Source organism: Sitophilus oryzae, unplaced genomic scaffold (assembly GCF_002938485.1).
Source record: "Sitophilus oryzae breed Bouriz unplaced genomic scaffold, Soryzae_2.0 scaffold_850_pilon_pilon, whole genome shotgun sequence".
NCBI classification, from domain to species: domain Eukaryota; kingdom Metazoa; phylum Arthropoda; class Insecta; order Coleoptera; family Curculionidae; genus Sitophilus; species Sitophilus oryzae.
Genome location: NW_022147473.1, coordinates 120,447 through 133,678, shown reverse-complemented (window position 1 = coordinate 133,678; position 13,232 = coordinate 120,447). Strand labels below are relative to the sequence as shown.

Genomic DNA, 13,232 nt, shown 5'->3' with positions numbered 1-13,232 from the left:
TAGAGGATATTGGTACACACGTACAGTCTCAAGTTTATTATAGTGATTTTATTAACGGATCATAGGAGTAGATATAACCCAAATGGGGTAATTGTGGCAACACTGCCGTTAACCACTTTTCCTAATGCTAGCTCGTGTGTCACGACCTTGAATTTTTACTCCCAACGTGCGCAAAGAAGTTTCACTTCAAAACATATTTTAGAAAACATACTTTTGTGTTATATGTCAAAAATTATAGGCTTTGGAAAAAAAATCGGAAAACACAATCTTATTAAACATGTAATTTTCTACAACGTTTATCTGAAAACGTTTTGTCTAAAATAGATTATAATTAAATCAGGGAGCATTTTTAGCCGAAATTTGTTTTTTTAAATATCTAGTAAGTCACAAACTTTTTCAAAAATCCGAAAAGCGCATATATTAGCCCTCACAAAACTGCAATTCTTTCCCTATTTTATCGACTCTCTAACTCCAGTAGTTTCCGAGATACCAATAGAGAACATCGTAGAAAACTTACCCAGTATAAGAGTTTCATTCTAATACTTTGTAAATTTGTACTTTGACTTTGTTAATACATATTAAAACAGAAATCACCACACTCAGAGATAATCATATTTACAGCCAATAATTAGAATTTGGTTTATTAAATTCAATTATATTTCACGAATGGACCTGATAATGAGTCATTTAAAATTCTATTTAATCTCAAACCTTTACTTAATCCAAACAATTGAATCCATAGTGGCTTTGATATTTGATCAAATACGCCATGCATTGTAAATCTAAATCCAATACATTTGCATTGTTAATGTGATACTACAATCGTAAATTCAAATATTACTCTGTTAATGCTTATTAAATTAATCAACAGGACTTGAGTTTATGTATTATTGTTTTTACTGCGCAATAAAAAGTACAGATGTTTTCTAATAAACCCCTGTGTAGATATGAAGATATTTAAGGAACTCCAGAGCAACCTAAGTATTTGAAGTGGAACTTCTTACTAACAGCTATTAAATTAGAGGATTTAAAGGACATGTTTGAAGAAGTGACATATAATGCTGTTTTAATATAAATACAAAGGCAACTTAAACTAGAATATCTCTGATAAATATTATTTTTAATTTATTTCTGTTATCTGTACATTTTCTGTTTCCTCAATAGCCTGCAAATTTTGTGGAGTACCACCCAAAATACACACTTTTATACAAATGCTTAATAACGTTAACGCTTAAATTTATTTAAGAAGAGAAAAAATTTTGAACCTAACCAACAATTTCCAACCAAAAAATTTTGAAGCTAACCAAGTATTTATAAATTATAGTGGTTTACAGTAATTTTGTTAAATTATACGAATATTGTCGTTGATTATTGGTTTGAAATAAATATGACGATATTCTCCAATGAAAATGCGAGTTGCTTAACTCTAATAATTCTAATTCTGAGCTAGAAAATGAGCTAGGTATTTTACCTAGACCGTTATTCAGAAGCTACAAACCTATCGATAAAAATATGCATGAATCTTGAAAGACGCTGCCACTATGAAGCGGCAAAATTGTAACTTTGAAAATAATTTAGACAGATGGAGCAGGTATCTTTAATCAAAAGTACATGTATATTATTTCGTATATTTTTCATTTTATTGATTTTATGGCTTGTTTCTCTCTACAATTTCCTGTCTCACAATGTACCGTTTGTGTCCGGGAAGGGTTAATAGTTTTATAGTTGTCGATTTTCGAAAGAAATCAGTACATGTATATTATTTCGTATATTTTTAATTTTATTGATTTTATGGAAAGCACTGTTCATTAAAATGTATCCTATGTTATAGGGCTTGTTTCTCTCTACAATTTCCTGTTTCACAATGTACCGCTTGTGTCCGGGAAGGGTTCATAGTTTCATAGTTGTCGATTGTCGAATATACGAAAGAAAATTTCGTATATTTTTCATTTTATTGATTTTATGGAAAGTATTGTTCATTAAAATGTTGTATCCTATGTTATAGGGCTTGTTTTTCTCTACAATTTCTTGTCTCACAATATACCGTTTGTGTCCGGGAAGGGTTCATAGTTTCATAGTTGTCTATTTTCGAAAGAAATCAGTACATATATATTATTTCGTATATTTTTCATTTTGTTGATTTTATGGAAAGAACTGTTCATTAAAATGTGGTATCCTATGTTATAGGGCCTTGTTTCTATCTACAACTTCCTGTCTCACAATGTACCCTTTGTGTCGGGGTACATAGTTTCATAGTTGTCGATTTTTGATCTAAATTTTTAAAAAGATAACAGGGTTTTCCATAATAAATCATGGCTGGTGAATGACCCTGTATACACTATTAAATTACTTAGTAGATACCAGATATTTTATCATAACTTCCTCGTCTATTATTAGCATTTTCTACATAAGTAATTGAATATCAAAATAATTTTGAATATTGAATATTTGGGTTTATATAATTTTATTAACTTTTACTAATCGCTATTATTATGAGAACTAATAGCAATAAAACTATTTGAAAATGGTTCACAACGACGTATTATGAAATAAAATAACTTTTTGGTCTTATATTGTCTTTAATTTTGAAATTTACACAAGGTTTCGGTTTATTACATACATTTAAAGAACATTTTTATGCAAATCACCGTATTCAAAAGTTATATTCCTCATTTATATTTAAATAATTTGTTTCAGTTGTGTTGCATCAAATGTACACGGCAAAGCACGAGGTCACGTGATACTCACAGGAACAGCAACAACGGCAGTGATAGAATCACCACCAAAAGGCACAGAAAGGGACAAGTTCACAATTTCCTGGACCGTCAACAGTCATTCCTCTATCATTGAATACCGACTATACTACAGACAACAGCCCAGACATCACCACCAACACAGACAGGAAGAGACCAACGAGTACAAGAGTCCAAGAATTAATGGCACCAAGATTGTTGGATTCAGAAATGACTGGAGTCTTGTGGTAAGTTTTTGCTAAATGAATTTGGTACACAATTCGTCAATTTACCTCTCTGCTAGAACCAATTATAATGAAAATATGTTGTTTCTTTACAGACAATAAATGGCCCTGGATTTTCAAATCGTCATTTCTCTGGAATGATTCCTCCCTATCCAGGAGTGACAAAGCAAACTATGAACTACACTCTGATCAACCTCTTACCAGCAACAACCTATGAGGCCAGGGTCCAAGCAAAGAATGATTATGGATGGAACAAGGCATCACCTATATTTCACTTTACAACACGCCCTAATGGTATGTAAAACAAAGACAAAGATAATAACGAATATTTGTGGTAACTCAAGTAGCATTTGTAGACACAAAATCGAAACAAAATCTCTGCTGAGAAACATTGTGAAACAGTTTCAACACAATGAAGGTGTTTTTGTCAAGACACAAAAGTTCTGGAATTAATTCGACATATCTTTGATACGTATGTTTCTTAACATAAATCGCTTTTTGTTTAGAAACATTTTACCAAAATATGGTTGTTTTGAAAAGGAATAAAGAAATGATTGAATGTTTTAATATACTCGATAAAATACAAGTTTCTGCTAAAATGAAAACACGTGGTACGAGGTCAGCTTATCTTGGAGGGTTGTAGTCTTCCTGGGTGACTAGCCTGTATCTGCATTAGGAACACTACTCGCACGAGTAAACGGCACCGAATTGGTATGAACTCTTGAAGAATTAAAATAAAAGCTATCTGCGGCGGCGCGGCGGTTAGGACGTTGTCAATCGATCTCTCGAATAAGAGAATAAATGAATATTGAATTTAAATTAGAAAGATAAATTTAGAAAAGACAAAATAAATTAAATATATATTAAGAGTTTTCTAAACAATGGTTTCGCTACATAAGCTATAACAATAAAGATTTAAGAAACAGATGTGGCTCACATTTACAAAAATTTCGTACCCGTTTTGTGTCTGAAAAGTTTCCACAATTTATTTGATATTCTGTCAAATATGAGGACATAACCTTACTTTATTGTTTGGATCTTGTTCTGCAGTTTTTGCATTTAAGCCTTTAATTTAAGCATTGTTCAAGCTTTTATAGTATAATTAAAAAACAGAAGGAAGGACAAATAGTGAGTACAAATATGGATATTTTTCTTATGCGATATTATAATAATTTATTATACGTATAATATATACCGTATGATCGAAAAAAAATGGCGTCCAGTTGGCTGGGAAATGACGATCGATGACATTTCCCATATAAATTTACATATAAAGTGACAGCGATCTTCATTTCCCAGCCAACTGGACGCCGTTTTTTCTCGATCATACGGTATAAGATAATTTGTTTTAAGCATACAAAATGTAATAACAGCCACTACCCATACCCAACAGGAGACCGAAGAAAAATGTTACCAGCAAACGTTTTTTCTCATTTTTTCTACAATGGAAAACACAAATTTTTATGTTTTAATTGTGTTACAATAAGTAAAAATATTTTAATTATTTTCATCAGAAATTTTGATTGGCGTTGTAGAAAGGTGACTAGGTCATAATTTCTACACAGATAGCGCTAAATCGAAATATTTTGGAAACATAGGTTTCCATTTATTGTCGAGTCATTTTCGAAACACGAGTTTCTCTTTTTTTAAACACCAATATGATATGATGTAGATGATATGTGTCCGACTCCATGCCAATTTTATAAAATAATGAATTAACATTGCGCCATGTTGCCTAGTGATAGCGTTTTTAACTAAAAATATGTGTTTTATCGGTTGTTGAGCTTTTAAACTTATAAGAACGGGTTCTACTTACATTAATTTATTACCATGATATAGAAATATAAATAAAAATCGATATTCAAACTAAAATAGTTATTTATGATATAAGTGCTAAAAATGGTATTTTATTTTGTGAGAAGGGAAGCTTCATCGAACAAAATAAAATCACTTTTAGCACACATATCATACACTATTTTTTCTACAAACAAGTTTATGCTCGTATATATCAAGGTATTATTACGTTAATGAATAATTCATAATATGTCATTGTGAAATCAAATTAATTATGAAGTTTTGGGTTGCTAGGGTAATTGAAAGATTCCAAACATTCGATCATTTGTTGTCAACTAATGTCAATCAGTGTTAAAAGTATATCACGTGACTTACTTTAGCACCGGTGCGCGGTGTTAAAAGTAAATGACTTTTACCATCAGTGCCATAATGTCACATTTTAGGCACTGACAGCATGCGTTCAAAATTACATTATTACTGACGTTTGTAGAAAAAATATTTTGTAGCAACAAATAAAGATTTATAAAAGGGGCATTAAAAATATGAAAGTACGTTATTAAATTAAACAATCAGTTTGCTTTTGCCAAACATTTTTTTGGGCGAGAACCTATAACAAAGATCTTAAGACAAAAAAATTATGGCGGAGGAAGATATTGTTGATGGTTGTTTTCATTTTGAAATCCACACACAGACATAGACTATTTTAGTTTAATATTTTGTTTCTTTACATTCAGAAACAGTGGCTGCTGAAAACGGGAACATCTTCGACAAAAATTGCCGAAAATGTTTCGAAACATTTCCTCTAAAAGTTTTGATTCCGCATCGAAACATTTCAGGAAACGGCTAGTGCCACCACATTAAAAACATATGTAATAAAGCTATATGTATTATACAGGTTTCGAAAATGTTTCCTATTTGTGGTATACTGTTTCCTTTTTGTGTCAAGAAACAGACAAAATTATTAGAAAAATTACCTAAAATGTGTCCAAAAATGCTACTTGAAACGCTAGTAATATAAACAATTAAAAAATTGTATGTTTAGTCGTCTGCAAACCTGTTATAGTTTCTGTTTCTTTTTTCAGACATGGAGAATTTGATTGAACCTTCCGCCCAACCGGCGGTCTACGGTTCAAACCAGAGCCAGGGCATGAGCAGTACCCAATCACGTCCATTCCTAGCTTACGCACTGTACTGCCTTACGCTGATCTGTTGTCTCTTCAACTAGGTACGTGTGACGTTCGTTGTATAAATATTTCATCGGATATTAATCATCGTGAGTCCCTAGTTTCGATGTGAAGATTCGATAGTTTGAAAACAGAGGTAATCATTGTCCGATTCTATTTTGAGAAAATCAAAAGCTCTCACAACAGTTATTTTTTTCTGAGGTTTGTGCTGTCTGATAAAGTTTTGTGATCTTTTTATTGCAAGTTTCTGTTTTTTGGGAAATATTATTTGTTTATATAATATTATTAATTATTTTAAACTGGTACAGGGTGGGTCAAATTAGACGTTTTTAAAGGAAAACGCCCTTTTTTATAGGAGATAGACGAAAACTAATATGTGTGGTGTCTGGATCCCAATTTTTATCAAAAAACATGATGGTGAAAACCGCACATCGATATCTGTTACCGTTTCGGAATTACGGGGTGTTTTTCAAAAATGTGCATTTCTAACAAATCGCTGTAACTTTTTTGCTATGGACAATTTTGTATTTTTACGAAAACAATCCCAAAGCACTTTTTCACGTAGAATTTAATGGATTAAATGTATTTTTTTTTAATTAGTAATTTAAGAATTATTAACAGAAAATTTGATTTTTTATATGGGACACCCTGTATATTTCTAATTCATTGAAAATAATTAAAAATTACCTTTCCGAAAATATAGCAGCATATATTTAAAAACATCAACACATTTAAACTATATCTAATAACAATAAAAATAAATAGCAGACCAAGACATGAGATTTTGCTACAGGTGTTCGACATATCGACCGTCCTGTGTTATGGACAGATGGGACCGTTTTTGAACATTTCTTGCGGAATTCATTAACTTAGTAGCGGTGAAAGATACCTTCACATAACCGCTAAGTACTTTATTTTCTTGTCTAGAGTATACAGAGAATCATACAATTTAAAAATAAGAACCTTTATTCTTCAGCAAAGATCCAAATCCATAGGCACTAAGTCCGGCGGCCTGGACGGCCAACGGCTGGGATCTTGGTTAGCTATTCAATTATTCCCGAAACTGGCTACAAAAAATTGTTGATAACTTCAGCGTTCTGAGGCGATGTTTTGTCTTGCTGGAAAAATATATTTTCGAGTTCCATTAGGCGCAGATCATCAATAAGGACTCCAAAGCCTACTAGTTAAAAGTGGCGAACTTTTAAAAATTCTGTATTTCGAAGGGAGCTATAACAAAATATTAAGTGTGTTACATTTTTTGTTCTTTCCAGTTAATTAAAAATATACAGAGTGTCCCAAATAAAAAATCAATTTGTCTGTTGATAACTCTTACATTATTAATTATAAAAAAATTATACTTAAACCATTAAATTCGACGTAAAAAACTGCTTTGGGAATGTTTACATAAAAATACAAAATTTTCCACAGCGAAAAAGTTAGAGTGATTTGTTAAAAATGCAAATTTTTGAAAAGCACCCCGAAACTCCCAAACGGTAACAGATACCGAAGTGCGGTTTTCACCATCATGTTTTTAATAAAAATTGAGCTCTATACGCCGATATTAGTTTTCGTCTATCTCCTATAGAAAAGGGTGTTTTCCTTTAAAAGCGTCGAATTTGACCCACCCTGTACAAAGTTTTTATTATTGTGAGTATCCATTTTTTTTCTAAATTAATATGCTCTAAACCCATAAAATATCGACGTTGATTAAAAGAATTTGGAAGACACGGAACCTAATGGGTAAATTCGTGACAAGACAGATTTGATTTTCTCTTACGTCTCAAGTACTGTACGGTGCAGCCTCTACTCGTTCTGCGACCAACGCATATAACAATCATTTTCTCTAATTTGACTAGCAAAGGCATATCGAAGACGGTGTGGAACAGGAAGGGACAGTGTTGCCATATTAAAATGTGTAATATCTGTAATACATTTGACGAAAATATCTTTGGATGAAAAATCCGCGTTTATGTATTGAAAATTTATTCGTGTTAAACATAGAATAAACAACAAAAATATTTTTTTTTATACGTACTGAATATTTCGTATGATCGAAATAGGTCGTTTAGTTGGCTTGAAAATGACCACTATTGACATTTACCATAATATTTTACAGATGAAATAACAGCGATCTTTATTTCCAAGCCAACTCTGATGCCGTTTTTTGTTTAATCATATAATATTATATTAAATTGTTTAATGATAGAAAATCCGTATTATTAACGTACCATACCCAAAATCAGTAAATTTACGAATTAATCCGTAGCTCTGGCAACACTGTCTTCAGCAACCACCCACTCTGTCAACTAAGAGCAGAACTACGGTACAGTATTCTTTATCCGCTGCGCTGTAAACAACTATCAGCGCGCAGCGGCGCAGAGCTAAACTAAATCTCGGACAGGTTGACTAGCGGCGAAGGTATCGCCAACCACATCTCGGACAGGTTTTGTGCCACGAAATCGCCCATAAGGTTGCGCATCTTCTTATTTTCTCATTTAACACTATCGATATTATTGGCAATATTGTGCACATCCCTAATGGAAACATATTCTTAAACAAAATTATGTGAAAAATGCAATTTTTTTATTATATTATTTCTTTTATTGAATAAAAATGTTTTGAAATAGAACTTGGACAATGTTTACCTCACCACCCAAAAAACAAAAACTTATTTCTGTTGACCCTTGTGATAAACAGTGTATGTTGCTTAAGGATTTGTGAGGTTCTGAAGAGATATAAGGAAATTATTGCTATAACGAACAACCGGAGTGAGTGGTTTAACATGGATGGTCAAGTGCATTTCCTGACATAACGTGTTTGTTAAAAATTATTCCCATTGTTCTACATACGTGAGTGTTAAATAAAATTGAATGTGTAGATTTTCCGTTTATAATAATACATTCACCATTGCCATTGTTCACTTTTATATGTCGAAAATGTATTTAGGTAATTCTTCTGTTGTACTTTAAGTAACTCTAAAAAAACATGAAAAATGCTTTTTACCGTTATTGTAATTATGCTAAAATTATTTTATTACCTACTAATGCGATACAAAATGATTGAAGTAGTTGGTTATTATGATTTTACTTATTTAGTTGGTAGTACTTTCCAATTTCAACCATTTTCGTTCGATCAATATTATATTTCCTATATAAATTTTTAAATATCTAAGTCTAAAATAATGTTACATCTATCCCTGTTATCAAACAGATAATAAAACAAAAACTATACAGGGTGGCCCGAACTGTATTCCGGAAACTTTGGCAGCGTATTCTGCAGATATAAATAAGTAAAAAAGTTCGTAAAAAGGTATGTCCTAAAATGCTTACTTTCAGAGATACAGGGTGTAGAAGTTTTATTTTTATTTCGATTTTTTCTAAATAATTTCTGAAGTAACGTCAATATTTGAATGAAAATTGGTGTCTGGGAGTTTTTTGACATGAGAAATTTGATTTTGGTGTTAATATAACTCTTACTAGTAGAGGGCGCCACCTACGCGTGTTTTAACTGTTTTGAAGCATAATAACTTTTTGTCCGTACCTCTATAAAACTACCGAGTGAAAAAATATACATCTCTGTGATTTTTTACGTAAAAAATATTTGTAAAAATCGCTACGATCAACCGTTCTTAAGATATTGAGAATGAAAGTAGTACATACATGTCATTATTGACGAAAAATAAACAGGTTGAGTAGATAGTTATTTCGCTGAAATAATAAATTTGTGAAATTTTTTTTTTAAATTAATCATAAATTTTTCTGCAAAAAATGATGATAAAACAGTTTTTGTTGAACATTTGGCACAAAAACATTTCAAATTTATGATTTGAGTCTAATAACTGTTTAGTCAACATGTTTAATTTATGTCAATGATGACATGTATTGATAATTTCTATTCCAAATATCTCGAAAACTATTACTCGTAGCGATTTTTACAAAGAGATCTTTTTCGCGTGAAAAACGTCGTAAATGTATATTTTTTTACTCAGTAGTTTTATACAGATACAGACGAAAAGTTATTACTCTTCAAACCAGTTAAAAAATATGTAGGTGGCGCCCTCTACTAGTAGCAGTCATATTGACATCAAAATCAAATTTCTCATATCCAAAAACTCCAATTTTCATCCAAATGTGGACGTTACTTCAGAAATTATTTAGAAAAAATCGAAATAAAAATGAAATTTCTACACCCTGTATCTCCGAAACTAAGCATTTTAGGACATACAATTATACGAACTTTTTTACTTATTTTTATCTCCAGAATATGTTGCCGAAGTTTCCGGAATACAGTTCGGACCACCCTGTATATCGAAATCTAAACAATTTATGAATGAGTTGTAGATATATAGGTGTAAAAAAGTTCTTTTAAAAGAAAAATTCTAGTAATCAAATTCCATTTATTAGTTTATTTAAATTCATTTGATAAGATAAACAAAATTCTCTTTAAAACATGAAAATTATAAGCATACCTTTTGTAAAACGTAAAAAATTCCGCCCAGAATTGATTTTCTCTTCATTTCATTACTAAAATATCTCTAAATGTCATCGAAATAAATATCAGTTTGTTAAAATCTCGAAAACATTTTATTTTGAACTAAATTCTGTTTGCTCAGTTTAAAATGTCAATATATTGTTTATATGGGAAATGTAATATGGTTATACAGTTCAGTAATTTGATTAATGGTTTGCTTTTTATGTACTTGATGTGTATAACAACATAAAAAATATTCTATAAATGAATTAATTTGATGTTTAGTAAAATTAAATTATTTATCTCTATATTATTTTATTTTAATACAAGTCATAATATATTATAAGAGTATCATACACTTAAACAAGCTTTCAATGTTTATAAAAGTATCAAGTTCATGTTTTTCGGTTTATTTTCGAACAATTTACTATTTGTTTATACTCAGTCGCATCAGTTAAAATTTATATAAAAATTATATAGATATAAACTTTTATAAATTTGTAAAATTTTATAAACATTGAATGGGATTAGAAAAATAAAATAATTCACTTTTTCAAAAAAATCATTTTTTGACTTACCTACCGGCACTTTAAATTTTTCTATATGTATATGTAAATTTTATCATTATTTTTTTGTTAAAATTATAGGTATGTCACAATTATGACAGACATAGTCAATTTACTAACAAGAAATGAAAAACGAATAAAGAAAAGTTTTTATAAAATGAAGTCAATAAACATATTGAATTAAAATAAAATTATTTTTTGCGTATTTGCGTTTGCGTATTGTTTAACATAATTGTTTACAAAATGCATAAACCTGTTCTAAATTTTGATAAAGACTTATTCAAACCTCTACTTATTATATTAATTATAATTAATATTTCCTCTAATTATAAACCTCTGTTACGAAGTCTATTATTACAAATATTGTTTTTTAATTTACAATTTTGAGATTATTATAAAAATATACTTGTTTCGATGACACATAACTAAAGTATTTCAATACCAAAGTATTGGTAGCTAAAGTTTTCTAATAAATATTACAAAAACGGTATGAATAGGACGACAAGAATGATCCTATCCCTAACAATTTTCTATTGTGATGTACAAATCTACTGAAATATTTTCAAATTTTATAACAGGTTTTTACATTAAATTTAACAAAAGTAAATAAATGCATTTCATTGGTAAAAAAATATTTTCTATGTTTTCTTATCATATTAACGCACACTATGCATACACCTTTATAATATAAAGCACATTTTATATACCTAAAACCATTTTAAATCAATTTTAATGAAAAAGAAAAACTAGAAAGATGAACAAAGATATGTTGTCACTTAGTGTTTATAATTGTATAGCTATAATATATTCTGTTTATTCGCCTTTATCTATATTATATTGTAAAATCTCTATAAAAGCCAGATGTAAAATTTATAATATTATAATGCAGTGTTTATATATTTTTTAAATCTGTATTTATTTTATATTAAAAAAAGTAAGAATTCGCTAGTTAGATCGAATAATTATTTGGAAAAAACATGCTGATTTTGAGTAAATCATGTTAAAAAACTGCATTAGAATGGGCTCTTTCACAAAAAATAAAATACCCAATTCAAGGACAAAATCTGAAATTCAAGACTATTTTCAGTATATTTATCCAAAAAAATAGTTCCACGACATTGAATATTTTTTTATAGGCCCTCAAAATTGCTTTAATTTGAAATAATTTTAAAGCGCCAATTGATGACGTATGAAAAATACACCCAATCACATTGCAGAACCGTGCTCATGCGCCAGCCAACAATTGGCAACATTGCGATTTGATTTGACCAGCGCCACCTCAACTCAAGACCAATCAACATGATATGGGCAAGGCAAATATGGCGGCGAAGGCAGCGCATTATTAAATTGTTTACCTTTAACCTGAAAAGCCGGTCGTGGTTTTTCGTTCCGATTGCATACAAGAAATAATTAATTATCTCTAGTTTGTTGTGCTTCTGCAACACGTTTGTTTAGTTCTTAGTGTTCAGTGCATGGTGTGATCAGAAAATTGTGATAAAATAACAGTGTAATAGAAATCCAAACCAGACATTCCACATAGAGAACTTCAAACTTTTGTGCTTGTCGTACTCCTCTATTATTAGTTATTTTAAGGTAAGAACTAGCGAAGTATTTCTCAAGATACTACACCTAAATGAGTAAGAAGCCTTCGCCGCCAGTCTGTAAAGTACTTTATAATGGTTACTTACAATAATCAAAAGATAATAATTTATTGTAGCATGCCTTTTACATGCTCTGTTCCAAATTGTAACGGGAATTATAGAGGGGGTCCTAAGGTTTCTGCTTTTATATTCCCCAAAAATGACGAGCTTTGTAAAAAATGGTTGACAGCTATTAAAAGAGATAATTTCACTCCTACTAGTAGTTCTCGGGTAAGAAGTGCATTAAATATGCCTCAAAAGGTCAAAGGCCAAAGCCTCTGTTACCCTAGTGAGGATGTAGATATGGCTACTACTTACATTTACCTCACTATAAGTAAAATATTGGAAGAAGAATCAAGCTTTTTACATCAAAAAGATCACAGAAAGATATTGACAACATTGACATTTGAAAATATAAATGGCCTGGATGTAAGTCTTTTTTTAGGTCTCAATTGCCCCTAACATACGTCAGAATTTATTATTAAATCCATCTTGTTCAGAATATCAAATATATTTTATTGAAGAACTATGCAAAAAAGGAATGACGTCTTTACCACAAAGACAATACCCTATGTAAAGAGAAAGAGTAAAGAAAACTAAG

The 13,232-nt window shown here is 30.4% G+C and overlaps 1 protein-coding gene across 1 annotated transcript in view; it reads left to right on the top strand.

Moving 5' to 3' along the window:
- The window catches only part of LOC115889820 (lachesin-like), a 78,708-nt gene extending 69,480 nt beyond the window's left edge, over positions 1-9,228 (top strand). The window contains exons 8-11 of the mRNA XM_030909898.1: positions 2,698-2,980; positions 3,073-3,271; positions 5,854-5,996; positions 8,668-9,228. Of these exons, the coding sequence (XP_030765758.1) occupies positions 2,698-2,980; positions 3,073-3,271; positions 5,854-5,996 (625 nt within the window). The 3' untranslated portion in view covers positions 8,668-9,228. The remainder of the gene's footprint in view (positions 1-2,697; positions 2,981-3,072; positions 3,272-5,853; positions 5,997-8,667) is intronic.
- The last annotated feature ends 4,004 nt before the right edge of the window (positions 9,229-13,232 follow it).